Source organism: Falco naumanni, chromosome 13 (genome assembly GCF_017639655.2).
Source record: "Falco naumanni isolate bFalNau1 chromosome 13, bFalNau1.pat, whole genome shotgun sequence".
NCBI lineage: Eukaryota > Metazoa > Chordata > Aves > Falconiformes > Falconidae > Falco > Falco naumanni.
Genome location: NC_054066.1, coordinates 774,024 through 800,634, shown reverse-complemented (window position 1 = coordinate 800,634; position 26,611 = coordinate 774,024). Strand labels below are relative to the sequence as shown.

General features: G+C 64.6%; 5 protein-coding genes and 1 long non-coding RNA gene across 12 annotated transcripts; 2 read left to right on the top strand and 4 right to left on the bottom strand.

The window, feature by feature from the left end:
• Positions 1-303: 303 nt before the first annotated feature.
• Positions 304-5,354, bottom strand: ZNF653 (zinc finger protein 653). Of its 5 annotated transcripts, none has more exons than XM_040613298.1 (9): positions 4,899-5,354; positions 4,228-4,271; positions 3,765-3,980; positions 3,104-3,490; positions 2,585-2,759; positions 1,938-2,055; positions 1,747-1,861; positions 1,545-1,644; positions 304-922 (listed from the first exon to the last, which is right to left on the bottom strand). In XM_040613298.1, exons 1-9 carry the CDS (start codon positions 5,189-5,191, stop codon positions 745-747), a joined length of 1,626 nt encoding a protein of 541 aa, XP_040469232.1. In that variant the 5' UTR covers positions 5,192-5,354; the 3' UTR covers positions 304-744. The 5 variants fall into 5 exon arrangements, with proteins under 5 accessions (XP_040469232.1, XP_040469231.1, XP_040469235.1 ...); XM_040613297.1 differs by having other exon boundaries at positions 3,104-3,493; positions 4,899-5,288; XM_040613301.1 differs by having other exon boundaries at positions 3,104-3,493; positions 3,765-4,002; positions 4,899-5,069.
• Positions 5,355-5,695: 341 nt separating this feature from the next.
• On the bottom strand, positions 5,696-10,651 carry ECSIT (ECSIT signaling integrator). The gene is made up of 7 exons (XM_040613541.1): positions 10,469-10,651; positions 9,358-9,757; positions 8,568-8,791; positions 7,572-7,626; positions 7,145-7,293; positions 6,282-6,384; positions 5,696-6,204 (listed from the first exon to the last, which is right to left on the bottom strand). The coding sequence occupies exons 1-7, from the start codon at positions 10,529-10,531 to the stop codon at positions 5,696-5,698; spliced, it is 1,503 nt and encodes a 500-aa protein (XP_040469475.1). The 5' UTR covers positions 10,532-10,651.
• Positions 10,652-11,367: 716 nt separating this feature from the next.
• CNN1 (calponin 1) lies at positions 11,368-16,825 on the top strand. Of its 2 annotated transcripts, XM_040613307.1 has the most exons (7): positions 11,370-11,774; positions 13,122-13,243; positions 13,481-13,547; positions 13,643-13,780; positions 14,372-14,482; positions 14,677-14,823; positions 15,718-16,825. In XM_040613307.1, exons 1-7 carry the CDS (start codon positions 11,712-11,714, stop codon positions 15,943-15,945), a joined length of 876 nt encoding a protein of 291 aa, XP_040469241.1. In that variant the 5' UTR covers positions 11,370-11,711; the 3' UTR covers positions 15,946-16,825. The 2 variants fall into 2 exon arrangements, with proteins under 2 accessions (XP_040469243.1, XP_040469241.1); XM_040613309.1 differs by lacking the exon at positions 14,372-14,482 and having other exon boundaries at positions 11,368-11,774.
• Positions 16,826-16,917: 92 nt separating this feature from the next.
• On the bottom strand, positions 16,918-18,475 carry ELOF1 (elongation factor 1 homolog). Of its 2 annotated transcripts, none has more exons than XM_040613311.1 (4): positions 18,365-18,475; positions 17,575-17,692; positions 17,390-17,460; positions 16,918-17,305 (listed from the first exon to the last, which is right to left on the bottom strand). In XM_040613311.1, the coding sequence occupies exons 2-4, from the start codon at positions 17,688-17,690 to the stop codon at positions 17,241-17,243; spliced, it is 252 nt and encodes an 83-aa protein (XP_040469245.1). In that variant the 5' UTR covers positions 17,691-17,692; positions 18,365-18,475; the 3' UTR covers positions 16,918-17,240. The 2 variants fall into 2 exon arrangements, with proteins under 2 accessions (XP_040469245.1, XP_040469246.1); XM_040613312.1 differs by having other exon boundaries at positions 17,575-17,694; positions 18,368-18,432.
• A 26-nt stretch (positions 18,476-18,501) lies between these two features.
• LOC121096797 lies at positions 18,502-21,987 on the top strand. The gene is made up of 2 exons (XR_005830686.1): positions 18,502-19,199; positions 21,608-21,987. It is a non-coding gene; the product is annotated as an uncharacterized LOC121096797 (long non-coding RNA).
• Positions 21,988-22,591: 604 nt separating this feature from the next.
• ACP5 (acid phosphatase 5, tartrate resistant) lies at positions 22,592-26,095 on the bottom strand. Its single transcript, XM_040613306.1, has 5 exons — positions 26,010-26,095; positions 24,953-25,204; positions 24,618-24,745; positions 23,496-23,847; positions 22,592-23,067 (listed from the first exon to the last, which is right to left on the bottom strand). Exons 2-5 carry the CDS (start codon positions 25,202-25,204, stop codon positions 22,831-22,833), a joined length of 969 nt encoding a protein of 322 aa, XP_040469240.1. The 5' UTR covers positions 26,010-26,095; the 3' UTR covers positions 22,592-22,830.
• Positions 26,096-26,611: the final 516 nt, after the last annotated feature.

The window sequence follows — 26,611 nt, the reverse complement described above, 5'->3', positions numbered from 1 at the left end:
GAAGTAGCGGGGAGGGGAGGAGGAGGAGGAGGGTGATGAGGGAGAGGAAGGACAGGGGGGTGATGAAGGAGGGGGCGCACACGTGAACTGGGACGCCCGCGGCGAGGGGCGGCGCCGGTTCAGCACCGCGGACAGCGCCGGGGCCGTAACCCCTCCCGCTTTGCCACGGGAGGGGCCGTCCTGCGACCCCCAGAGCTGTGGGGACCCCTGTGAGACCCCCCCCTCACATCCTCATGGTGCCCCAAATTTTGCCACCCACCCACCCCCCCCACCCACCCCGGGCAGAGCGCAGGAGGCAGCAGGTAAAATCCGTCACTTTAATGGAAACTGGGGGGTGGGGGAGGGCCCTGGAGGGGGGGGTCTCCCCCTTCCAAGACAAAACCAGTGTCCCCGCTGTGCACACACACACACCCCGGCAAGATCCAGTTGCCCCGAGAGGGGGGAGCAGAATGACAACTGAGAATCAGGAAATAAATAGTGAGTGGGGAGGTACCCGGGGCAATGGGGGTGTGGGGGATCCTGGGGGGTGTCAGGGTCCCCCCGTGTTGGGGAAGGCAGCTTGGGGAGCCTGGGGTTGATGAGGGGCTCCACCAAGTGCATGGAGCTGAAGGTGCCCCTTGGTGGGGGTTTGGACCCCTGCGGGTCCATCCTCACCTCCACAAAGCAGTCCTAGGGAAGTCAGGGTGACCCTGGGGGGCGTAGGAGTGGGTAGGGGGAGGCGCACCCCCCCCGGTGCATCCCCCCCTAGGTGCCGCGGGGCTCAGGGTGGCTCTTGAGCGCGTGGAACTTGAGGCCCTCGGGGCGCTCGAAGCGTCGCCCACAGCGCTCACAAGGGAAGGGACGCAGCCCAGGCCCTCCATGACGCCGCATGTGCCACGTCAGGGAGGCGCGTTGGCGGCAGCGGTACCCACAGACCTCGCACCTGGGAGAGGCAAGGGGACATCAGGGGCATGCACAGACCTCGCACCTGGAGGCGTGAAAGGGAGGGGTGAGGGTCACCCAAAGAGTTCACACCTAGGGGGAGTCAGGGCACCCACAGACATTGAACAGGCAGGGGGCAAGGTGGGTTTGAGGGGCACCCACGGATCTTGAACAGTGGGGGCAAGGGGGAACCCACAGACATCAAAGAGTGGGGGGTCAAAGGAGAGTGAGGAGCACCCACAGACCTTGATGCGGAGGTGGGGGTGGAAGGGAAGGTTGAGGGTCACCCAAAAACCTTGCACCTGGAGAAGGGCAAGGAGGGGATCAGGGGCGCCCACAGACCTCATGGGTGTGGGCAAGGAGCACCCGCAGACCTCAGGGAGGGGGGCAGAGAGAGCGGTGTCCGCTCCCCACGTCACTCCGCACAGCACTGGCCCCCCCATCATTGACCACCAGTGGGTGTCTCCCCAGTGCCCCCCCCCCCGCCCCCCGATGCTCATTGCAGGAGGGTCTCCCCGCTGCCTCCCCTCTGGCGCACACCACAGGGGCATATCCCCCGTTACCCTCTGCCAACACACTGCAGGGGGGCCTCCCTTGTGCCCCCCCCCCCCCAAGACACTCACTGCAGGGGGGTCTCCCCAGTGTGCGTCCGCCTGTGCACCTCGAGGTGATTCTTACGCTTGAAGGATTTCCCACAGGTCTCACAAGTGAACTCCCGCACGCCTGGGGACCAGGGACACAGGAGGGATGTTACTGGGGGAGGTGGGGGGGGGAACAACACTTTTTGGGGGGGCGGGGCGGGGGGGAAGTTATTGGGGGGCTCACCAGAGTGGATGACCATGTGCCGGCGCAGATGGTTGGCAAGGTAAAACCTCTTCCCGCAGCTGGCCTGGGGGCACTGCTGGGTCCGGCCCTTGCGGTGCACCAGGTTCACATGGTTCTGGGGTGGGTGGCACAGAGGTGAGGGAAGCCCAGAGGGGGCCCAGGGGGGTCCCAGGGTGGGGGGTCCCCAGCACCTGAAAGCTGCTGAGAGCGACGTAGACCTGCCCACAGCCTGCATAAGGGCAGGTGATCGGCTCCGGGAGCTCCTCAGGGTCGCTGGGGGGGACACGGGCTCGCCTGCTCCGCCGCCGCCTGCGTGGGGAGGGGGGACATCACAGCCCGGGGTGAGGCTCCCCACCCAGACAGAGACTGCAGCACTTGGGGGGGCAGCGGGTCTAGGCATTTGAGGTGGAGGGATTGTCCCACCCCCTTGATGTGCCTGAGAGCTCCTAAACCCCTTCACAAAACCCCAACAGTTCCTGTGCTCCCCAGCACCGGGAAACTGGCCCAGGCCACTGCTCCCCCAAAAAGCCCCCAGAGCCATCCTCCTGGCCCCCAGGGGCCCCTCCATAACCCAAAGATCTCCAACCCTAAAAAAACCCAACACCCCTGTACCACACACTCCCCCCACTAAACCCCTTGTAAACCCCCAAGCCCCCACCTCAGCTCTGACCCCCTCTCCAGAAACTTGTAGTGATCTCCAAAGACACCCCACAACCCCCCGTGATACAGCACACTTCCCCCGATCCCCCAGGGACACCCCAAACTCCATCACCCCTCCCAAGCCCACCCCCACCACTCTTGGGCCTCTGGGAACCCAAGTGACCCCCCCAACCCAAACCTCTCAGGCTCTTTGGGGATCTCGTAGATGATGGCTGACACATCACCACCGTCAGCATCCTCAGCCAAGGGGGGTGGAGGGGGCTCCCGGGGGGGCTCTGGAGGGGGCTGGGGGGGGTGCTCAGCAGCAGGGAGTGGCACGTCCTCCTGTTTCAGCCCCAGCACCTCGTCCTCCTCTGCCATCAGTGTAGGAAGTGAGGCCTTGCTGCCAACCCCAACACCTGGGCCCCCGCCCGGCACCCTGATCCCCTCCATTCCTGACCCCAATCCCCCCAACCCTTATTGCCCCTGGCACCCCCAACACCCCAGTCCCCCCAACCCCTGAGATCCCAGCACCCCAATCCCTTCCTGTCCCCCCACAGTGCCCCAATTCCACCCCCAACCCTCGAGATCCCACCACCCCAACCTTCCCAAGCCTTAACCCCCCCCAGCCCCCTCAGCACCCTAATACCCCTCCCCAACCCCTGAGATCCCAGCACCCCAAACCTTCTCATCCCCATGATCCCCACCCCCCACATACCTGTCTTAGGAAGGTGGGGGTCCAGGGGGGGTGGGGGGAAGGCACCTTCCCCATCCAGCACAGTGCAGGGTACCTCATCCCCACCCACATCCAGCTGCAGCCCCCCCAGTGCATCGTAGCCAGAGCTGGCCAGGATAAGGAGGGGGGACCCCTGCAGCAGGGTGGGGGGTGACCCATCAGCCAGCGCCCCCCTGCCCGGGCCCAGTCGCAGAGGCAGTGGCAGCGGCACGCAGACCACAGCCTCCAGTGCTGTCCCCCGCCCCTCTGCAGCACCCTCGGGGGGGCCTGGACCTGCAGGGGGGGCCACTGGTGCTGTCGAGCCCCCCCCCAGCATCGCCTCTGAGCCTGAACTGCAGCTCCCTGATGACGAGGAGCTGCCAGGAACTGCTGCTGCAAGAGAGAAAAATCAAGGCGAAGCCCCAAAGGGAGTACACTGCCCCCACCCCCCCCAGCCCGAAAGAAGCCCCCTGGGCTCCCCCACCACCAGCCAGACCCCCAAGAAGTGCAGCCAAACCACCTCAGGCCATCACCCGCAGGTCCCAGCACCCAGCAGAGCACCCCCAACACCCAGCCAAAGACCCCCAGCACCCAGCCAAGTACCCTCACGACCTCCCCATCACGACCTTGCGCGTGTGTTGTGCCCACCACCATCACCACGCACCGTCATCACTGTCACTGTCGGAGTCACTGAGAGGCCGCAGCGGCGAGTGCAGGTCCTGGAAGTAGCGATGCCCGCGCTCACACTGCCAGACAGCCGTGGTGTAGAGCCCCACCGAGGGGTCCAGCTCAGCCAGGCGTGGCTCGTAGGGGCAGCGCTGCCGGTGGTCCTCGTACCAGATCACCGCGTGTCGCAGGCAGTTGACATTGCGCCGTCGCCCTGGGGGAGGGCTGCTGGCAGCCTGGCACCCCCCCACTTGACCCCACGGCACCCCCGTGTCCACCCACCCCAACATCCCCCTACGCCCCCCAGTCATCCCTGGCCATCAACCTCTACCCCCCAGACCCCCAACCCGCACCCTCAGGCCTCCCACCCCTTGCCTAAGCCTCCCCACCCCCCCCCTACACCCAACCCAACAGGATCCCACCCCCCACCCCACCCCACCCCCCCCATCACCAGCACTCACTTTTCTTCCGTTTGGGTTTTTTAGGAATCTGCTCCCATGGCTTCCTGCAGAGAAAGGGGTGGTGGTCTGGGGTCGGCCCATGCACTGGGGTGGTCATGCCACCCGGGGGGGGTGTGGTGGTGGGGCGGGGGGTGTCGTTGTACCCGTGGTGGAGGAGGGATCGTGCTACCCACAGGAGAGGAGGGGTAGTCAACCGGCAGGTGGGGAGGGGTCATCATGCCACCCACAGGAGGGGGGAATCATTGTCCTACCCCTGTGAGGGGAGGATCATCGTGCCATCAGTGGGGGGGGGGGAAGGGGGGGTAGTGTCACCTGCGGGGGGGGGGGGGGGGGGGGGGGGGGGCCGTCATCCTGCCTGCAGAGGTGGGGTGATCGTCATGCCACTCGCGGGGTTGAGACGGGGGTGGGTGGGGTGGGTGGGGGGTGTCATGCCTCCAGCAAGGGGTTCCGTCCTACCCGCGGAAGGGAGGGGGGGGGGGGGGGGGGCGCCAGCCCACCCATGGGGGGAGCTTGTCCCCCGCGGAGAGGCGGGAAGAGTGTTCATTCTACCCGCGGTTGGGGGTGGGGTCGCCTTCCCACCCACGAGGGGAGCTCGTCCCATCACTGCTGGGGGACCTTCCCCGCGAGCTGCAGGCCCGACGGCGAGGGCCGCCCCCCACCCCGCGGCTCACCCGCGCCGCCCGGCGCGCTGCCCCCGCTCCAAGCCCAGCAGGTAGGCCGCCAGCTTGGCATCGCTCCATCCGCTGCGGCGCCGCAGATCCACCCAGGGCCCGTGGGCCTCGCCCAGGTAAACCCGCCGCACGTCGTACTTCTTCCGCGACTCCAACCGCCGCCTCGCCCGATCCGATTCCGTTAGTCGTGGTCTCCCCCGAGCCTTCCGACCACCCGGTTCCCCTACGGGGCCTCGCCCAGGACCGGGCCCACCCCCCGACCCCGGGCCCGGGCCCCGTTCGGCCGCGCTCATGCCGGGCGCGCCGCCGATGATGCCACCACCGCTTCCGGTTCCGGCTTTTGGCGCAGCGCGCGTGCGCGGCGGCGGGCGGCTTCCGCCGGTCTGCCCCGGCGGCGGCGGCGGCGGGCCGGGCACCGCGCATGCGTCGGGGGTTCTGCCCGCAGCGCGCCGGCCCGTGCCCACTCCTGCTCCGGAACCCGGCACCGCCCTACCCCAACCGCCCCCCGGCCCCCCACCGCCTCTGTACCCCCACCGCCCATCTGTGCCCCCCCACCCAACCCCCCCGTGGGCCCCCAGTGCCTTCCTGCCCCCCGATGTGCCACTAGCACCCATCCATTTGCCCCCCCCAAGACCCCCCAGCGCTTTCCTGCCCACCCTGTGTGCCCCTCCAGTACACCCAGCTGCTGCCCCCCACCCCCTCTGTACTCCCAGTACCCATCTGTGCCCCCCCACCCAACCCCCCATGGGCTCCCAGTGCCTTCCTGCCCCCCAATGTGCCCCCCTCAGTACCCCCAGCTACTGCCCCCCCACCCCTTCTGTACTCCCAGTACCCACCTGTGACCCCCCCAACACCCTATAGGCTCCCAGTGCCTTCCTGCCCCCCTCTCCCCCGCCCTGTGCCCCACCCCCTCTGCACTCCCAGTGCCCGTCTGCCCCCACCCAGAACCCCCACCACAAGCCCCACTGCTCTGTGGGTGACACAAACTTTATTCCCTGGGGGTTGCAGCGGGAGCGCCGCCCCCCCCCCCTACTCCCACAGCCAGCAGCATCACCCCCGGGGTGACCATGCCCCTGTGGCGGGACGGGGGGCTCCAGCACACCGGCAGGGGGAATCACGGCCCCCAGGCTGAGTGCAGGGGGATCCCCAGGGGTGCCAGGAGGGGTGTCCCCCCCTTCCAGGTGGAAGATGACGGGGGTCTGCCCCAGGACAGGGTTCACCTCTTGCAGCCCCGCGATCCACTTGCCCAGCGTGTGCCGGTCACCGGCCCCCGCCATGCACAGCGCAAAGACAGGGCCTTCCTCCACTGCGGGGGGGAGCATGGGGTCAGAGGGCGGGCACAGGGAACCCCCTGACCCCTGCCCCTGTTTCCCCATGTCTTACCTTCATCCACATCAAATTCATCATCGTCCCAAGGGCCGCGCTCCAGGTCCAGGTCGAGATGCAGGGGGTAGTAGAGGCTGCGCTCAGGGTCTGGGGGCTCCTCCTGGGATGGGCAGGGGGCTTCTCCTACCTGTCCTGCGCCAGGGTCCGCCCCTCCAGGGCCACTGGTGTCCACTCCCACCCCTCCTGTCCTAGGCCACGGGGGTCCCGTCTCCTCTCACCCATCCTGGCCCAGGGGCTCCCCTCTGAGACCATGAGGGTCCCATCCTGGGCCGTGAGACCATGCTCAACCTGCTCTGGGCCATGGGGGTCCCACCCTCTCCCACCCTTCCTAGGCCAGGGGGTCCCTGCTGGGGCTGTGGGGGTCCCATCCTGGACCATGAGAGCTCCCTCCCCCGTCTCTGGGCCATGGAGGTCCCAGCCCCACCCCGTCCTGGGCGAGGGTGTCCCACCCTGCCCCATTCTGGGCCATGAGGCCCCCCTGACCCACTCGGGGCCATGGGGATCCCACCCCCTCCCATCCATCCTAGGCCAGTGGGTCCCCTCTGGGGCTGTGGGGGTCCCATCCTGGGTCATGAGCCCCCCCACCCCTGCTCTGGGTCATGCGGGTCCCATCCCCGCTCATTCTAGGCCAGGGGGTCACCTCTGGGGCTGTGGGGGTCCCGTCCTGGGCTATGAGAGGCCCCCCGCCCACTCTGGGCCATGGGGGTCCCAGTCTCTCCCATCCTGGCCCCGGGGGTCCCCTCTGTGGCCATGGATAGCCCGTCCCACCACTGCCACCCAGGGTCATGGGGAGCCCCTTCCCCTCCTCCCTCAGATGTTTTATCCAGCCCTCCACCACCCCCGTGCCCCAGAGGTCTCACCCGCAGGTGGGGAGGCAGGGGGTCCCCCCGTAACACGTAGTAGCAGAGGCGGGTGCTGCGCAGCCAGAGGGGGAATGGCCCCTCCACGAAGACGGGCCGTGCCGGGCCATGCCGGGCCAGCAGCTCCTGCTGGTCAGGGCTCTGGGCACCTGCAAGGGAGAATGCAGAGCTGGGGACCCCCCACCAAACCCTGCACCCCCTCCAAGGAACCTCAGCACTGGGGACTCAATACTCCCCTCCCCCAAACACCAGCGTCCCTCGCATCGGCCAGGGTCCCCAAGCCCACAGGGTATGTCCCCCCCACATGCTGGGGTTCCCCCAAAACACACGAGTCCCTGCTGCAGACACATCACTCCCTCGTTCCCCAGTAAAAAACGCCCACGTGTCCCCCGTGACACCCCAGTACCTCCAGGACCCCCACGCTCACCGATGATGTAGGGCTGGACGGAGCCTTCATCCTCCCCGCCCTCCGGCACCGGCCGCTTCGGGAGATGGTTGTCACCAGCTGTCACTTAATGACCCAGGGACAACAGACACTGTCCCCAAGGGGGGGCGCACCACCCCACCACTGTGACAGAGGGGGGCCCCTCTGTGACCCCATCCTCACGTCTCCCGCCCTAGCTCTGTGTCTGTGCCCCACCTGGCTCATGGGGAGGTGGGTCCCTGTCCCTGTCCCGTGCTCCCCGCCCAAGAGTGGCATTGGTCCCGTACTCCCTGCCTGCCCATCCCCGTGTCCCCCACATGTCCCCATCCCTGCATCCCACATCCCACGTCCCCATCTCTGTCCCGTGTCCCCCAAGTTGCCATCCCCACACTCCCCATCCCCACATCCCCCTCTGCACCCATCCCCATGTCCACCCACGTTCCCATCCTCACATCCCGTTCCCATGTCACTCCACGTTCCCACCCCCATGCCCCCATCCCTGTGTCCCCATCCCCACATCCCTTATCCTCATGTCCCCCCATGTTCCCATCCCCATGTCCTCTATCCCCATGTCCCACCATCCCTGTCCCCCATCCCCACAACCCACAACCCTGTGTCCCCATCCCCATGCTCATGTCTCCCAACCTCCTGTCCCCCCATGTCCCCCAACCCGGTGTCCCTCCATGTTCCCATCCCCATGTCCCCCATGCCCATGTCCTCCCGTGTCCCCACCCCCATGTCCCCCCATGTCCCCATCCCCCAACCCTGCGTCCCCATGTCTCCATCCTCACGTTCCCATGTCCCGCCACGTTCCCATCCTCATGTCCCCATCCCTGTGTCCCCTCACGTCCCCATCCTCATGTCATCCATCCCCGTGTCCCTCCATGTCCCCCAACCCCATGTCCCCTCACGTGCCCATCCCCACGTCCCCTCATGTCCCTCTGTGTCCCCATCCCTGCATCCCCCATCCCCATGTCCCCTCACATCCCCATGTCCCACCTGGTAGATGGTGAGGCGCACATCGGGGTCGTTGGCGATGCGGCGCAGGCCCAGGTGGGCAGCAGCCAGGCCGGGGGGGGGCAGCCGGGCGGGCAGGGGGTAGGGGTTGGCATGGCGCAGCCGGGGCAGCCAGTACAGCAGCCGCTGGCACTTGCGCACAGGGCGGCTGCGGGGCCCAAAGATCCCCAGGAGCAAAAACCGTGTCTCCGCATCGGGCATGACGCCTGCGCGGGGACATGGGTGCCTGGGGGAGGGGGCTGGGACCCAGGGGCACGCAGCACCCCAGCCCCCACCCCGAGGGGGCTGAAACCCCCTCCTCCCCCTGCTGCACTCACTGTGCTGTCCCCTGTGTCCTCACTCACCCCACGCCCCTCCATGTCCCCCCATCTCCCACCATGTCCCCTGTGTTCCCCCATCCCCATGTCCCCCCAACTCCTACTGTGGCTCTCCAGGCCCCTCACATCCCTGTGTCCTCCCCATTTCCCGCTCTGTCCCCCAGCCCCACTCCCCCATGTCCCCCCAGTCCCACAGTGTCCCCCTGACCCCCTCCAGCCCCATGCCCCTCCATGTCCCCACAACTCCCACTGTGTCCCCTCGGGATCCCAATCCCCATGCCCCCCCTGGTGTCCCCCTGGCTCCCCCCATCCCTGTGTCCCCACAGCCCCTCAGTGTCCCCTGGGTCCCTCAGCCCCACACACCCCTGTGTCCCCCATTGTCCTGCTCTGTCCCCCAGCCCCCTCAGTCCCATGCCACTCCGTGCCTCCCCAGCCCCACCCCACCCCCCACTCACCATATCGCTCCATCTGCTCCAGGATCTGCAGCCCGCACTCCTGCTGCCGGGGGAAGGGGCTCAACATGCGCTGGAGGGGTCCGCGGGGCACCCAGGGCCCACGGGGCAGCAGGCGCAGCAAGCGGTGGTAGGCCTCGCGCTGTCTCGCCACCCCCAGCGCCGGCATGGCCGCCAGTGCCGCCTCCACCAGCTCCAGCCGTCCCACGCGGCGCCCCGGCCTCTGCTCCAGTGTGGCCAGTGCCGCTGCGAAGGCTGTGGAGCCACGGTCCTCCTCCTGGGAGCCGCTAGGAGGGCTGCGCCATGCCAGGGGCCCCGAGAGGTCCCCTGAGGGGTCCCCTGAGGGGTCCCCCGAGGGGTCCTGCGCGGGACGTCCACTGTGCTGCCACATGCTCTGAGCAACCTGGGAGGAAGAAAGGGGGTGAGGCTGGGGGGACGACCCCGTCCCATCCCATCCTCAGCCACGCTCGCACACCTGCTGTGTCCTGTGTCCCATCCCCCACCATCTCCTGCTGCATCCCCCAGGTCCCTCTACCCTCACGCCTCCACTGTGTCACCCCACACTAAACTGTGTCACCTGGGCACTCCAGCAACAAGCTCCCCCGCACCCCCTTGTGACCCCCCCAGCTCCACCAGAGACCCCCAGGCCCCCCCATGTCACCCCATCTTCAACTGTGTCCCCCGGTCCCCCCAACCTCACACACCCCATCCCCATTCCCCCTCTGTGACCCCCCATCTCTCACCATGTCCACTGGGCCCCCAGACCCACAGCCCCCCATCTCCCTCTGCATCCCCTGGGCCCGCCGTCCCCACGCCCCTTCAGGTCCCCCCATGCCCCCCCCGTGTCCCCCAGGACCCCCATCCACTTACCCCCCTGTGTCCCCCCCACCTCCTGCCATTTCCCCTGCCCCCCCCCATCCTCAAGCCCAGCTCTGTGTCCCCAGGCTCCGCTATCCCAAACACCTCCTTCTATAGCCCCACGCACCCCAGTGTCCCCTTGGGTCCTTATCTCCACGCCCCCCCCGTATCCCCCCCCCGCCCCCCCGTGTCCCCCAGGACCCCTATCCCCACGCCCCCGCCCTGTGTCCCCCCACGCCCTCCGGCCCCCCCGGACCTGCGGGCCCCCCCAGAGCCCCCGGGGCAATGCGAGGGCCCAGCGCAGCCTCATGGCGGCCATGGGGTCGGTGCGGTAGGGGTTCAGAGGTCACGGCCTGTCACCGAGGTCCCCCCGCCGGGGTCGTACCGCTGGGCGCCGCCATGTCCCGCTGACCCCGCCGGCAAGTGCTTCCGGGTCACGGGGCGCGCCCCGCGGCAGAGCCAATCGCCGCGCGCTCCTCGCCCAGCGGCGGGGCCCGGGCGGTGATTGGCGGCTCGGGGAGGCGGGGCTTGAAGGGGTTCCCCGTGACGTCAGAGGGGGACCCGCGGCTGAGCTCAGAGCCGGGGCTACACGATGATGTCAGCACCGGGGACAGCGGCCGCCTTGGGCGCTGCTGGGTGACGCCGGAGCCTGGGGCTCGCGGTGACGTCACGCGGTGACGTCACGGACGTAACGGTTGCTATAAATGGAAATGGCAGGTGCGACCTGGGGGGGCGGCCCCAACGCTTGGGTCCCCCGGCCTGCCCGGGGGGGTCCGACCCCCCGCCCGGGACAGCAACCCCCCCCCCGAGGCCAGCGACCCCCCCTCCGGGGCCGAGACCCCCGCGGGGGGCGGGCAGGTCCCCAATACCAGGTCCCCCGGGCCGTCCCCGGGGGGGGGGGGAGGGGCGGGGGCACATTCTCCACCAGTGCCGAACCGCCCCTCCCCCCCCCAGGGCCGGCGGAGTCCAATCCGCTGACGGCACCGGGAGGACCCGCGGGGGGGGGGGTGTCCCCCGGGGTCGGGGGACAGACAGCCCGGGGTTGGAGGGACAGACAGCCTGGGGTAGGGGGACGGGGGGAAGAAGGGATGGAGGGGGAAAGGGGAGGGGGCGGCCTGGGGCTCCCCCTTTCCCTCCCCCACGCCGGGATCCCCCCGCTAAATGTGGAAAAAATGACGCCACCACCCGCCCCGTGGTGATGTCAGCGCGGCGGGAGGCGCGGATTGGCTGGCGGCGGCCCGGCCTGGGGGGGCTCCGCGCCCTCCACCGACTTTTAAAAGTGGCGGCGGCGCCGGGTCGGGATCGGGACGGGGCGCCCGGGAGGGACAGGGACGAGCCGAACTGAGCCGACACCAGCCGAGCCGAACCGGGACAGATCCGGACCGGGACGACCCGAGCCGGGCCAAGCCGAGCTGAGCCGAGCCGGGATAAACCCGGACCGGGACGGGACGAGCAGAGCCGACCCCCCGGGACCCCCCGGGACCCCCCGCACAGGGCCCATGTCCAACGCGCACTTTAACCGCGGGCCGGCCTACGGGCTGTCGGCCGAGGTGAAGAATAAGGTGGGCGGAACCGGGCCGGGCCGACCCGGGCAGGACTGACGCCTCGGCGGGGGAGGACCGGACCGGGGCGGGGGGCGGCAGGACTCGGGGGGACCGGACCGGGGGCTGGAGGCGGGGCAGAACCCAGTGGGACCGGACCGGGGCGGGCAAGACCTGGTGGAAGCAGGCTGAGGAGGGGGGGGCAGAACCCCGCGGGACCGGGCCGAGTCGGGGGTCGGGACAGGACCGGACCCGGGGGGGGCAGGACCCAGGGTGGAGGGGGCGCTGGGAGGGGGGGGGGGGGGCAGGACCCGGCCGGAGCGGGCGGGGAGGGCAGGACCCGGCGCTGTCCCTGGTGCTGCCCCGGGCGGGGGAGCGCTGCCGCCAGGGTCCCCACCCCCGGTGGGGTGGTGACGGGCCCCGGATACTTGTGTGTCGTCCGTGTCCTTGTCCGGGGGGGGGTGCCCGGCACCGGGGGCCCTCTGTCTGCCTGTCGTCCCCATCCCCGGGCCGTGCCTCAGTTTCCCCCTGCCACCACCCCGGGGGGGCGGGTGCACAGCATCCCTTGGGCTCGCCTCCTGCGGGGAGCGGCGCGGGAAGTGTTAACCCGGAGGGGCCCCCTGGGTGGCCCGGGGGGGGCCCCGCCGCCCCCGGCCCCGCCGCGCGGCCTTATAAGGCGTCGGAGAGCGGAGGGCGGGCGGCCGCGGCCCGGGGCTATATATGGGCAAAGGTTCGGCGGGCCGGGGGGGGGCCGGGCGCCGGGGGCCTCCCTGCTGCGGGGGGGTCCCCCCCCTTCCCCACCTCACTGCCCGCCCCCTGCACCCGCGATGCTGGGGGCACCCAGGTGTCCGAACTGTACTGTGCTCCCCCCCACCCCGTGTCCCATCGATGGGGGAAGCTGGAGTGGGGGCTGAGCTGATGTGACACCCCCTCCCCGTGTCCCCCCCTTCTCGGGCCCCTGTCCCCTCCTGCATCCTCCCACTCCAGTGTCCTCCTAAACCATGTCTCTCTAATGATATCAGTGTCCCCTGTGTCCCCCTGACCATGTCCCCCCCAGTGGTGTCCCCTCCATAGCCCCCCGTGTCCCAATATCCTCCTGATACTGTCCCCCTGATGCTCTCCTGCATGTCTCCCTGACCATGTCCCACTCAATGGCGTCCCTGTGTCCCGCTGATGCTGTCCCCCATGTCCCACTCAATGGCGTCCCTGTGTCCTGCTGATGCTGTCCCCCATGTCCTGCTGATGCTGTTCCCCATGTCCCCCCCAACGGTGTCCCCATGTCTCCTGTGTGCCACTGAGGCTGTCCATGTCCCTCCCAACGGTGTCCCTTTGTCCCCTGTGTCCCACTGGTGCTGTCCCTGTCCCCAGCTGGCGCAGAAGTACGACCTGCAGCGGGAGCGGGAGCTGCGCGCCTGGATTGAGGGGACCACCGGCCGCCGCATTGGAGACAGTTTCATGGATGGCCTCAAGGATGGCGTCATCCTCTGCGAGTATGACCCATGACCTCCTCTGACCCCAAACTTGACCCCAGTGCTGGCCCTGACTCAGGGCTGTCCTTTGGGAGCGTGTCCCCCCCCCCCCCCCCTTGGGTAATCCCGTGGGAATCAGCCCAGCCTTGACTACGGACCTGAACCCCGACCCTATCCCTTGCCCCCGGCTGACCTCACCTGGGCTGACCCTTGCTCTGACCTTGACCCCTGCCCTGCCCCATCCCCCTCCCCTCCCAGGCTCATCAACAAGCTGCAGCCTGGTTCCGTGCAGAAGGTGAATGAACCCATCCAGAACTGGCATAAGGTGAGAGGGGACCCCGGATGGGGTTGGGGGTGCTACAGGGGGTCAGGGTCACGGGGACAGGTAGGGAGCAGGGCTCGGAGATGACCTGTGTGCAGCTGGAGAACATCGGAAACTTCCTGCGGGCCATCACGCGCTACGGGGTGAAGCCCCACGACATCTTCGAGGCCAACGATCTCTTTGAGAACACCAACCACACGCAAGTCCAGTCCACCCTCATCGCCCTCGCCAGCCAGGTGACCCCCCAGGGCGGGACATGGGGTCCTCGGGGAAGGGGGCCGGGGGAGGTCAGAGGGTCCCTATGTCCCCTTGGAGGTCATGAAAAACACAGGGGTCCAGTCATCCTCATTGCCAGGCAGGTGACCACCCTGGGGGGGAACAGGGGATCCTTGGGGGGAGGAGGGGGGGGGATGGGGGGGTGTCAGAGAGTCCCCATGTGGGGGGGGGTGTCAGAGAGTCCCCATGTCCTCTTGGAGGTCACAAATGACACGAGGGTCCAGTCATCCCCATTGCCAGGCAGGTGACCACCCCAGGGTGGGACACGGGGCACCTGGGGGGGGGGGGCGGGGTAAGAGGGTGGCCATGTTCCCTTGGAGGTCACCAACTGCACAGGGGTCCAGTCATCCCCATTGCCCTCACCTACTGGGTGATAGGGACCAAACGGGGCAAAGCTGGGGGGCTCGGGGGGGGGGGGGGGGGGGGGTGGGGTGGCGTTAGGGGTCTTCAGGTGGTCCCCACAGACTTTTGGGGGAAGTGGGGATAAATGTGGTCTGGGGGCCACAGTGGGGCTAGGGCACACGCACCCTGAGCCCCAGGGTGTCATCCAGGCCAAGACGAAGGGGAACAACGTGGGTCTGGGAGTGAAGTACGCAGAGAAGCAGCAGCGACGCTTCCAGCCTGAGAAACTGCGTGAAGGCAGGAACATCATTGGTCTCCAGGTGACAGGGGGACAGGCATGGGGACACAAGGACACAGGGACTCACAGGGTGGCTGGGGAGTCTCTTGGGGACACGAGATTCGCTATGGAGCGTTGGGGGGTGTGAATCGTCCCAAGTGTCTTTAGGCTGTTTGCTGTCATGGGGGATGCGGACGTTGTACCTGCTGCTGGTGACACGCTGTCCCCTGTCCCCAGATGGGCACCAACAAGTTTGCCAGCCAGCAGGGCATGACAGCATACGGGACGCGGCGGCACCTCTACGACCCCAAATTGGGGACAGATCAGCCACTGGACCAGGCCACCATCAGCCTCCAGATGGGCACCAACAAGGGCGCCAGCCAGGTGGGGACAGGAGGCAAATTGCCCCCAAGGGTGCCAGCCAGGGATGAAGGGGGGCAGTCATTGTCCCCAAGGATGCTAGCTGGGGTGGGGACACACAGACACGGCCATCCCTGTGGGGACCGTACCATGTAGGGCCAGCCAGGTATGGGGACAGAGGGACACTGATGTCACCACAGCATCCCGGTGTCCTGGGGCATGGGGACATGGCACCGGAGGATGGGGGTTAGGGAGACCCTGTGGGCAGTGGGAGTGGGTGAGAGGATGGGGGGGCCACCATGGCCCCTAACATCCTGAGATGGGGTCCCCTGAGGAGGCTGAGGGACACATGGGAAGGACAAGGGACCCCCTCACTCCCTGCAGAGGGGCTGAGGACACCCCTGGGGAGGCTGATGGACCCCCCCAAACCCCACAGAGAGGCTGAGGGACCCCCAATCCCTGCGGAGAGGCTGAGGGACCACTGGGGTGGACAGAGGACACACCCACACCCAATCCCCATAGAGAGACTGGGGACATTCCTGGGGAGGACAGGGGGACCAGACCCCCAGAGGAGGCAGAGGGACCCCTTGGGAGGGCAGGGGATCCCCCATGGTCCCCCTGAGGAGACCAGGGGACCCCCCCGGGCCCCTATAGGGAGGGCAGGGGACTCCTAGGGAGAGCAGGGGATCCCCCCAATCCCCATGGAGAAGGCAGGGGACACCCCTAGTAGGGAGAGAGGCTGAGGGCCCCTGGTGAGGGCAGCCCCACCCCCCACAGGGAGGGCAAGGACCCCTGGGGAAGCTGAGGGACCCTTAGAGAGAGCAGGAGATTCCCCCCCAGTCTGCATAGATACCCCGAGACCCCCTCCTCGGTGAGTCACAGACCACCCCCCCCCCCCGTGACTTTCCCCCTCCCCAGGCCGGGATGACAGCCCCAGGGACAAAACGTCAGATCTTTGAGCCAGCGTTGGGTATGGAACGGTGCGACACACTGACCATCGGGCTGCAGATGGGCAGCAACAAGGGCGCCTCACAGCAGGGCATGACGGTGTACGGGCTGCCGCGGCAGGTCTATGACCCCAAGTACTGTGGTGGCCCTGAGCTGCTGGGCGAGGATGGCCTTGATGGCTTCTACAACTCCCAGTAGCCACCGGGCTAGCGGTTGCTTGCGCTGCATCGCCCTGCCCCGCGCGTACCAGGGTCGCACTGCACTGGCCTCACCACGCCACAAACCCCCCCCCCCGCCCCCCCCCCCCCTCGCCTCTCCAGGGCCCTGTGGGGCTGGCTCAGCCAAGGGGGGGTTTGGCCCATGGGGGTTCAGCCCGGGGGTTTACCCCCCCCCTGCCGCGTGAAGCCACTGAGGCACAAATAAAATCCACACGCAAAGTCACTGTTTTCATGGGGGACGGTGGCAAGATGGGGAGCAATGAAGGATGGGGGGATGTAAGATGCTGAGGGGTAGAACAAGGGGGGGCAATGAGGGATGGGGGACTAAGAGGGGACAGCAGGGATGGGGGGACATGAGATGGAGGGTAGAACAAGGTGGGGGGCAATGAGGCATGGGAAGACAAGAGATTGGGAGGGGTAGCATGAGGTAGGGGGGCAATGAGGGATGAGGGGACACGAGGTGGGGAGGGGTGGAATGAGGTGGGAGGGCACTGACAGATGGTGGACACTGAGGTCTACAGCAGGACACCGAAGGTGAGCAGGCACAAAAGAACACCAAGACACGGGGGGGGACATTTCAGGAGCCGGACAGCCCAAAGGGTGCCATACGGAGGATGAGGGAGACCCTGGACACCCAGGTTCCCCATGCCAGGGCAGCACCGAGCTTGGGGTGACCTCCACAGAGCCCACAAAACACCCGCTCCCCCCCACCCACGCAGGCACCCGTGACACCACAGCCAACCCCAAAGAGGTCCCCAAGGGGCAACTGGGTCCCCGGCTTCAGGCGCTGGTGGCCAAGGGTGACAATCTGCCCTCGCACAGGAGAGTTGTCAGCACCGCTGTGCTTCATTAGGGCCTCGGTATCACCTGGCCTCACATGTCCCCAGCCACTCCCTGAGTCCCTGTGGCCCTCACAGTAGCAGCGCCAGTGACAAGGACACTGAGCCCCAGCCCAGACCCGCAAGAGCATTTATTTGAGGGCAGCTCTGCCAAAACGCATCACCCTCCTGCCCAGCCCCTGTCCCCGGGTCCCTGCGGCTCATGGAGTAGGGGTCCCATGCCCAGGGAGCAGGTGGGACACGTCCTGCGTCACCGCGTGAGTCCGAGCCCCTGTGCCCAGGGCCAGAAAAGTAGAAAATGTAAAGAAAACACCACAAAGCCAGGGACAGGGATGTGACGCACCCCCACCTCAGGGTCTGGGGGCAGCGATGTGAGCTGCCCCCCCTCCCCCCAAGGGGTCTGGGGTTGTGCTGCAGGCAGAGTCTGCCCTGGCCGTTACTGGTTGGCAGCTTCGCAGGCATCAATCCAGTCGCTGTAGACATCCACTGGCTCCGACAGGTCTCGTGGGGGATGTTAAGGCACTAACAGAGGCAAAGGGGGGGTCCAGGGTGGGTCGGGGGGGGGTGGGGTCCCAGTAAGGATACAGGTGATGGGCGTCTGGAACTCCTCCAGGCAGACTGTACAGGAGATCACCCCTGTGTTTCGGGCACGGTCCCTGGGGGGGCAGCAGGGGACAAGCTGCTACAGGTGGCATCCTCAGCCGTGCCTGCCCCCCCCCCCCAGGGCTGCAGCCCCCTCCCCTGGCTGTAGCCCCCCTCCCCCTACTCACATCTTGACATCGCAGGACTTCTCGTGGTTGCAGAAGGGGCAGGTGAACTGCGTCTCCAGCGTCCCCGTCACCTTCTTCTTGGGTGGTGGCTTCCGCTTGGATTTCCGTCGCCCCATGGCTGCAGGAACCGCAGTGGTTGTGGGCCCGGGGAGGCAGGGAGCTGCAGACCCCTCCCCGGTGCCCAGTGTCCAGGAGCTCCCGTGGGCACGGCCCCAACCCACAACAGGCCACGGTGGGGGCAAGCTTGACGCCTCCGGGACCCTCCTGGCATCCACTGGCCCCCCAGCCCCAGCATGTACCCCCGGCCTAGCTCCCTGCAGCCCCCATTCGCTGCCACGGCTTCCCGCAGCCCCCAGACCTCATCACCCCCCAGCAGTCTGGCTCCCCACAGCCCCCACCACACCCCAGCCTGGCTCCCTGCAGCCCCCTGACCCCCCACTCCCCGGCCTGGCTCCCTGCAGCCCCCAGTCCCAGCATGTACCCGCGGCCTGACTCCCTTCAGCCTTCAGCCCCCAGCCCCGCCCCGCCTCTGGCCTGGCTCCCCGCAGCCCCCGCCGCCATCGCCCCCCGGCCTGGCTCCCTGCAGACCCCAGCTCGTACCCCCCAGCCCCCATCACCCCCCCAGCCTGGCTCCCTGCAGACCCCAACCCCCATCACGCCCCAGCCTAACTCCCTGCAGCCCCCATCACGCTCCAGCCCGGCTCCCTGAAGCCCCCAGACCGCAACCGCCATCACCCCCATCACGGCTCCCCACACCCCCCACCACACCCGGCCGCGGCCCCCCCCGGACCTGCCGCCCGCTCCCGCCGCGTTTCCCCCAGCGACAGGCACTTCCGCCGCCGTGACCCGTAAGTGGTCCAGGCCCCGCCTCCGCCTGACGCCGCTTCCGCCCACTCTGCGCCCATTGGCTGTCGGGGGCGGTGGCCCCGCCCCCCCTTCCCGCTTTGGGACGATCGATCACGACAGCGTCTCTGTGATAAACGCAGTCATGATTCATGTCAAAAATAGAATGTAGTGCGCCAAGTGTGGTTGTTGTACCCCGTGTAAATCTAAACCCTGTGCCACAATGGTAATGAATGGGCGCGTGCGGCTCTCCCGTGAGACAATGGAAAAGCGCCCCCTTCCCGAGGCAATCGCTGCGTAGAAAAGCGCGCCAAAGGGGAGCCAATAGGAGGAGAAGGCGTACCCTGACGGCCCAATGGGGAAGAGCGGGACGAACTTCCGGCGAGAGGTGATTGGTCGAGATCCGGGCATAAAAGACGCCACCTCTAGGGCTCAGGTGTGCGTGTGGTGGAGCTAATTGAGTTCTCCGCGCACCCAGCGCTGCTTTTGCGTGTTGTTTCTCAGCCGAAATTGATTGAACCCCAAATAAAATTGTTTTAATTGTTACCGTTTATAACAATCCGGTGACCCCGACGTGATCTCGCTGTGCTTTCCTGGACTGTGACTTTTCGAGGGGCGCCCCACAGATTTTGGCTCGAGGGTAGCAGTGTAGGTCAGTCTCCGGAGATCAACGAACAAAAGAGAAACAATAACCAAAAGGGGTTGGAGCTCTTAGGGAAAAACTGCAGTAGGAAGGACCCGTAATTCTCGTGCACGAAGCTCCGAACGAAGCCGATGGAGTCGTGAGTATAAGGGAAACCGTTCGGTTGGGTGGGTATCGGTTACTTGTGTGCAAGAGTGTGATTGAGACGGAACCTAATTCTGGAAACGGACTCTAGGTTCGGAGCCAGGATTTGAGTTCCGAAGCGAGTGTGGGGGTCTTCTAACCGCGGTTCCAAACTCCCGCGAGGGACTTGGCCGGTGAAGGACTTAAGCGGTTCCTATAGGATTCGTGGGTGGGATCTCGACTCTTATAGGGTATGTGGGTGGGTGAAGGGTTCAGCCCCTGCAGGACACTCTTACCGGTAACTAAGGGCGATAGGAAGCCCCTGTAAAAGTCCTAGGATTCGCGGGTGATAGGTCCAAAACCCCCTGTAGACATTGGTATCGGCAACCAAGGGTGTAATACTCCCGGATACCGTAGGGGGGCGCAACCCCCCTGCAAGACAGTTATTGGTTGCTAAGGGCGATAGGAATTGCCGTAAAATTCCTAATGAAAATGGGCCAACAGGAGTCAAGATTTGAAGAGGAAACAAAGGAAGAAAAGGAATACCCACAAATTATTCCCCTGGATAGTGCTTTAGGAATAATGCTCAGGCATTGGGGTCACTGGCCATCTCAAGAGGGAAAAACTGAAACAAAAATGGCCTGTTACTGTACGGACGCGTGGACGAGAGAGGCAATTTAATCCTATTATGTATATTGGCCGATATTTGGATGTTTTGATGATTGGATGTGTAAGACATTAAATTTATGTGAATAACAAAGAGCCCTTCAGTCAGAAAGAAAGTGAACATGCTGCACGGTGGAGAGGGTCGGAGACGGGAAGATTGGTTTCATTATTTCCTTTGAGAGAAAAGAGAGAAAGGGAGTCACGGGAGATTGAAACTAAACCAACCACGTCCTCATGGGAGCCATCAGACAATTTACCCCCGCCTTGTTTAAGGCAGGATGCGGAAGGCCGTCAGGAGAGGATACATCCCCCACTGCCTCCCGACCCCGTTCCTTCGACTTCCCTCTTCTCTCCTCCTTCTAGTCACACATAGTACAGAAAGAGAGAGATGAAAATTATAAAGGAGCAGTGGCTCTGGCTCCCCTCCGAGAGGTACCGATAGATGGAGATACAGGAGGAACTGGATTTGTATCTGTACCTTGGAATACAGGAGATGTGAGATCCTTTAAAAGAGAAATGGGTCATCTGTTAGATGATCCTTTGGGAGTCTCTGAACGGTTAGACCAGTTCCTAGGTCCTAATACCTATACCTGGGAAGAAATACAATCTGTTTTAGGATTATTATTTACAGCTGAAGAAAGATCTATGATTAGACAGGCAGGAATACAGATGTGGGAAAGAAGGTATCAACGAGGCCCTCCTGGGGAACAGAAGTGGCCTAACCAGAACCCAAACTGGAGTAACCAAAATGCCCGTGATAGACAGAATATGTCAGATTTGAGAGAGTTGATTATCCAAGGAACCAAGGGGGGCAGAATACTAATAAGGTTTTTAGTGAACAACAGGAAAAGGACGAGTCTCCCGTGGATTGGTTAGAGAAACTGAGGAAAAATTTACAAATGTATTTGGGGCTAAACCCAGCCTCTCCAGTTGGAGAAGCATTTCTAAAAATCCAATTTGTGGCCGGATCATGGGGGGATATAAGAAAGAAACTGGAAAAGCTGGACAGTTGGCAAGAACAAGGATTACAAGAACTGTTGAAGGAAGCTCAGAAAGTGTATGTACAGAGGGATGAGGAAAAACAAAAAGAGAAAGCAAGAATGTTTGTAGCGGCAGTCCGGGAAACAACAAATGGAGGATTTCCAGGGAAAATGCTCGAATGTTATCATTATGAGCAGAGGGGACATTTAAAAAAGGACTGGAGGAGACGAATGAAGGACAAACAGATGTTTAATGAAGATGAATAGGGGTATCAGGGGCTCTACATTCTGCGGACAAAAACAACATCTGAGCCCTTGATAAATTTAAAGATTGGTCCCCAAGAGGTGGAGGTAATGGTTTTTTAGTTGATACAGGAGCTGAACAATCTACAGTTCGGCACATCCCTTTGGGATGTCGAGCAAGTAGAGATACAGCTTTGGTAGTAGGAGCAACAAGGGAACCTTTCAGGGTTCCTATTATTAAAAATGTAAAGATTGAATCTAAAAGGACGAGATTTGATTATACAATTTGGAATTAAATTGGAAGTAAAAAAAAGAACCATCATGGTAAATTTATATCAATTAACAATAAAGGAATGCAGAGTCATAACTGAACTTGAGGATACCAAACTTACTTTTAAAAGAACTTGATGTAACGGTTCGGGAAATCTATATTGACTTCTGTAAAAGGGTAACTGAATTTACAAAAATTTAAAGTACAAGAGAATCGATGTTATCTTTAGTAGCTGATGGAACCTGCTTTTCCCCAATTTTCCAGGACCTCTGTTGGTGTTTGTTATATTGGAAGCCTTAAAAAGAAAGGCACACCTTGGTAAAGACTGGAGGGAATCAGTGCTGCAGGTGACAAGGTCTGCTGAGGGCTGTGACCGCTGAGCAGTATGATCCTGACCAGACCTGATAAGATCAGGACCTTATCAATAAGGGTCCTGACTGGAACACTGTGGGAAGGTGTGGACACCCTTTATACTTCCAATTTTATATTAAGAAAACAGAGGGATGGATAAAGAAAGGAGAAGATAACTAACGATGTTTTATCATGAGATGAAAACGGGAGTCAAATATGAAGTTCCCAAAGTTGCTAAAAATGTGTTTGTAAAACTTGTCAAAAATATAACAAAGAGTAACTATTTAATCTTACCAACTGTTGTAATTGACTTACCGAAGGGAGTGTTACGCTCCTGGGAATATTTGGGGGGTTGTTACTTATCCCTGTTTAATTCAACGTTTTATTTGATAATTTGGGGGGGTTGTTACTTACCCCTGTTTGATTTGATTGAAAACATGAATCAATGAGGTAAACAAGGGGGCATTGTGATAAACGCAGTCGTGATTCATGTCAAAAATAGAATGTAGCGCGCCAAGTGTAGCTGTTGTACCCCGTGTAAATCTAAACCCTGTGCCACAATGGTAATGAATGGGCGCGTGCGGCTCCCCCGTGAGACAATGGAAAAGCTCCCCCTTCCCGAGGCAATCGCTGCGTAGAAAAGCGCGCCAAAGGAGAGCCAATAGGAGGAGAAGGCGTACCCTGACGGCCCAATGGGGAAGAGCGGGACGAACTTCCGGCGAGAGGTGATTGGTCGAGATCCGGGCATAAAAGACGCCACTTCTAGGGCTCAGGTGTGCGTGTGGTGGAGCTAATTGAGTTCTCCGCGCACCCAGCGCTGCTTTTGCGCGTTGTTTCTCAGCCGAAATTGATTGAACCCCAAATAAAATTGTTTTAATTGTTATCGTTTATAACAGCCTCGGTCCAAAGTCCTTTTATTGGGGGGCGTCTGGGCTGTGGATACCCACAAGGCCTGGGGGGCCCCCCGAGGTCAGGGCTCACAAGGGTCCTCCCCTCTGTCCTCCAGGTCAAAGGTTACAGGGGTCCTGCCCCATGGGGGACACGGGTCCATGATGAGTGTCCCCCCCATGTGGGGGGAGGGGAGAGACCAGTTCCCCACCCCCACCTCCATTGCAAGTCTTGATAAATTGCTGGGGTCAGAGGTCACGTGGGGGCAGGGCCACACGGTAGAGGACGCGGCCGGTGGCCTCCAGGAAGGTGATGGTGGCTGCGTGGGCGTCCAGGCGCAGGTGAGCAAAGCCCCCTGGGGAGGTGGGGGCTCCAAAGAAGAAGCGGAGGGAGCCAGGGGGCACAGCCCCCCCATGGCTCTGGGACTCTTCCATGAAGTTCCCGGCACCGCTCACCACGTAGCCCACCCCCCCCTCCTCCAGGAACTGGGGGGGGGGGCAGAGATAAGGGGGGGTTAGGATGGAGGCTGGTGTGTCCCCCCCATGCAGGGGTCCCTGCCCCCACCACCAAGACCTTGCCCACCGCCCACCCCTCAGGAACCCGGGGGGCACAGATGAGGAGGGGAAAGATGGGAGGAGTCCCTGAACATTGAGGGGTCCCATGGGGGGGGGTCTGGGGGTTCCTCATACACCAGGGTCCCATTGGAGGGTCCTTGGATACTGGGGGTCTCACTAGAGAGGTCTGGGGGTTCCTCAGACACCAGGATCCCATTGGGGGGGGGCCTTGGACACTAGAGGGGTAACACTGGGGGGGTCTTTAGACACCAGGATCCCATTGGGGGGGTCCCAGACAGCGGTCCTTAGACACTGGGGTGTCCCCCATTTGGGGGGTGTCTGGACACCCCCAGGCTCACCTGCAGGTTGTGGTCGTGGCCGCAGAGGTAGGCAGTGACACGGTGATGCCGCAGCAGCGGCCGCAGCAGCCGCAGCAGGCAGGTGGTGGGGCCATGCTCGGCCACTGACCACACCGGGTAGTGGCCGGCCACCAACACGTAGCGGTCATGGCGTGCAGCCGCCAGCCGTCCCCGCAGCCAGGCCAGCTGTGCCGCCGCTGCTGCTGCATCCCTGGGGCCCTGGGGGGCACCCCCTGCCCCAAAGTCGTCGCTGCCACCGCAGAGCAGCACTGTGTCCAGCATCAGCAGCCGGGCTGAGGCATTGGTGCCCGGCAGGGAGAGACGGAGGCTGTAGTAGTAGTGGGGGAAGTGCCTGCGGGACACAGGGGACATGTGGGGACACCCAAGGGATACCCCAGCAAAGGGCACAGGTTGGAGCAGGAAATGCTGGTGGGACACAGGGGACATGTGGGGATACCCAGGGGATACCTCAGCACTAGGCACAGGCTGGAGACAAGCCCCAGCCCCCCAGGAGGGGGCTTGGGGACATGTGGGGACACCCTGGGGGGGCATGGGGACACGTCAGCAGCAGGCACAGGTTGAAGTAGTAGTGTGGGAAGTAGCTGTGGGACACAGGGGACACGTGGGGACACCCAGGGGATACCCCAACACTGGGCACAGGCTGGAGCAGGAAATGCTGGTGGGACACAGGGGGCTTGGGGACATGTGGGGACACCCTGGGAGGATGTGGGGACATGCCAGCAGCAGGCACAGGTTGAAGTAGTAGTGTGGGATGTCGCTGTGGGACACAGGGGACACTTGGGGAGACCCTGGGGACATCCCAGGAGTCATCGGAATCATCCTGGTGACATCCCAGGAGTCCATGAGAACACCCTGGGGACATCCCAGGGGTCCTCAGAAACACCTTGGGGACATCCCAGGGGTCCTCAGGCACACACTGGGAACACCCTTGTGCCAGTCCAGGGGTCCTCGGGAACACCTTGGGGACATCCCAGGAGTCCTTGGGAACACCCTGGTGACACCCTGGTGACATCCCAGAGGTCCTCGGGCACACCCTGGGGACATGGGCAGGTGGCTGTCCCGGGGGGGGGGGGGCGGGGGGGAGGGGGGAGGTGTCCCTACCATCGGGGGGAGTGGTGGCCATATGCCAGCTGTGCAGTGACGTTCCCCGCGTGGTCGTGGTTCCCTGCCAGCACGAACCAGGGCAGCTCCCGAAGCCCCGGGGCCGTGAACACTCGCTCGAAGGTCTCCTGGGGGGGGGGGGGGACGACACACATGACATGGCAGAGGTCAGAGACACAGACATGGGGACACAGGGAGGGGGACATGGGGCTGTGAGGTTTCCCTTGCGGGGATACCGGGGTCACCTCGGAGGTCTTGCCCCACCTCCAAGACACTTCCCAGCCCGCCCCCCTCGCATTTTAGTGTCGCCCCCCCCGGGTTGGGGGGGGTCATACCTGGAAGCGGGGGTCCCACTCGTCTCGCACCCCCTCATAGTAGAAGTTGTCCCCAAGGGCGAGGATGAAGTCGGCGCCGAGGTCAGTGGCTACGCGTCCCATGGCTGCTGCCGTGGCCACCTCACGGGGGGTGGCAAAGGGGGGGTCGGGGACCCCCCCCCAGTCACCCACCGCCAAGAACTGCACCGCCCCCTCCGGGCCCCCCCCGGCCACCAGCATCACCGTCACCATCACCCACAGCAGCGCCAGCATCTGGAGAGGGTGTCCAATGGGGCACAGGCGTTGGGAGGGGGTGAGGGGGGGGTGGGGGGGGGGGGGGGGGGGTGGGCTAGGGAGTCCTGGTCCCCATCCATGGGGAGTCCTAGGGATCCCAGCCCCCACTCACGGGACACAGGTATGGGGGGGGGGGGGAGGGGCGGGGAGCAGAGTGTCCCAGCCCCCACCCATGGGACACAGGTGTCTGGGGGAAGTCCCTGGGGTCCAAAACCCCACCCCCCCCACCCCCAGGACCCAGGTGGCAGGGGGGGGGGGTCCCACTCCATACCCATGGGACACAGGCGTTGGGAAGGGGTGTCCCAGCCCCCACCCATGGGCAGTTCTAGGGGTCCCAGCCCTGACCCACGGGACCCAGGTGTCTGCGGGGGTCCCTGGGATCCAAGCACCCACCCATGGGACACGAGTGTCTAAGTGGGGTCCCAGTCCCCAGCCATGGGACACAGGTACTTGGGGGGGTGCCAGGGGGTCCCAGCCCCATCCATGGGACACAGCAGTCCAAGGGGGTCTCTGGGGTCCAAGCCCCCCCCAATAGGACCCATGTGTCCATGGGGGTCCCTGGGGCTCCAGCCCCCACTCACGGGACCCAGGCGTCAGGAGGGGTCCCAGGGCATCCTGATCGCCCCCCCGTGGCACCCAGAGGGGTGTCCCCAGCACCGCCCCCCACCCCCCGGGCAGAACCGGGACTCAGGCATCCAGCGCAGCCCAACCCCCCCACAGCATGGAGGGTGCCGCCCCCCTCCCCCCGGTGGGCTGCCGGGGCAGGACCCCGCGGGCCACTCACCCTCGCGTGTCCCCTCGTGTTCCCCCGCGTGTCCCCTCCGGCGCTTTATGGGCCCGAAAGGGGAAGTGGGGGTCGCGGCCCCCCCCCTCCCCCCCGGCCTGCTGTCACCTGACGCCTCGCGGTGACACGGGGCCGTCGCAGGGCGGGGGGGGTGGGGTGGGGGGTGGCTGGGCCACAGGGCACTGGGAGCACTGGGGGGGCCCGAAGGGCTCAGCCCCGGGTGGTGCTGGGAATCCCCCGAAATGCCCCAAATTCGCTCGAGCCACCGCCACCCCGCTGGGGGGGTTGGGGGGGGGTGGGGGGGTGATGTTTACCGCCCCCCCCCCAGGGGACTGAGGCAGCCGGGAGCGCCCCCCCGTCGCGTTTTCCAGTGAGGCCACGTGCAGCCCCGGGATGGGGGGTGAGGGGCAGGCGGGTGCCCGGGTCCCTTGCCCGGCAGAGGGGGGGGGGGGGGACAGGGACCCCCACCCTAAATTGTGGCCTTTGGCCCTGGAGGATCCAGGGGGGTGTGCTTACCCCTCCAGGCTCAGAGGGATTCAGGGGTCCGACCCTGCCCAGTCCCACCAGTTTACCCAGTTTCGCATTTCACCGACTGGGCAGGG

Excerpts from the sequence above, each read along its gene's own strand:
- ZNF653 (XM_040613297.1), bottom strand. The coding sequence starts at position 5,191 with ATGAGCGCGGCCGAACGGGGCCCGGGCCCGGGGTCGGGGGGTGGGCCC. Across the intron at positions 4,272-4,898 it reads CAGCGCGCCGGGCGGCGCGG|GAAGCCATGGGAGCAGATTC; the intron begins GTGAGCCGCGGG and ends CTTTCTCTGCAG. Across the intron at positions 3,494-3,764 it reads CGACAGTGACAGTGATGACG|CAGCAGTTCCTGGCAGCTCC; the intron begins GTGCGTGGTGAT and ends TCTCTCTTGCAG.
- ECSIT (XM_040613541.1), bottom strand. The coding sequence starts at position 10,531 with ATGGCCGCCATGAGGCTGCGCTGGGCCCTCGCATTGCCCCGGGGGCTC. Across the intron at positions 7,627-8,567 it reads TGCGCCTCACCATCTACCAG|CGGCCGGTGCCGGAGGGCGG; the intron begins GTGGGACATGGG and ends CATCTCCCGAAG. Across the intron at positions 7,294-7,571 it reads CGTCCAGCCCTACATCATCG|GTGCCCAGAGCCCTGACCAG; the intron begins GTGAGCGTGGGG and ends TCTCCCTTGCAG.
- CNN1 (XM_040613307.1), top strand. The coding sequence starts at position 11,712 with ATGTCCAACGCGCACTTTAACCGCGGGCCGGCCTACGGGCTGTCGGCC. Across the intron at positions 13,244-13,480 it reads GATGGCGTCATCCTCTGCGA|GCTCATCAACAAGCTGCAGC; the intron begins GTATGACCCATG and ends CTCCCCTCCCAG. Across the intron at positions 14,824-15,717 it reads CCAACAAGGGCGCCAGCCAG|GCCGGGATGACAGCCCCAGG; the intron begins GTGGGGACAGGA and ends CCCCCTCCCCAG.
- ELOF1 (XM_040613311.1), bottom strand. The coding sequence starts at position 17,690 with ATGGGGCGACGGAAATCCAAGCGGAAGCCACCACCCAAGAAGAAGGTG. Across the intron at positions 17,461-17,574 it reads AAGTCCTGCGATGTCAAGAT|GGACCGTGCCCGAAACACAG; the intron begins GTGAGTAGGGGG and ends CTGCCCCCCCAG. Across the intron at positions 17,306-17,389 it reads GTTCCAGACGCCCATCACCT|ACCTGTCGGAGCCAGTGGAT; the intron begins GTATCCTTACTG and ends ATCCCCCACGAG.
- ACP5 (XM_040613306.1), bottom strand. The coding sequence starts at position 25,204 with ATGCTGGCGCTGCTGTGGGTGATGGTGACGGTGATGCTGGTGGCCGGG. Across the intron at positions 24,746-24,952 it reads AGTGGGACCCCCGCTTCCAG|GAGACCTTCGAGCGAGTGTT; the intron begins GTATGACCCCCC and ends CCCCCCCCCCAG. Across the intron at positions 23,848-24,617 it reads GGCCACCACTCCCCCCGATG|GCACTTCCCCCACTACTACT; the intron begins GTAGGGACACCT and ends TGTGTCCCGCAG.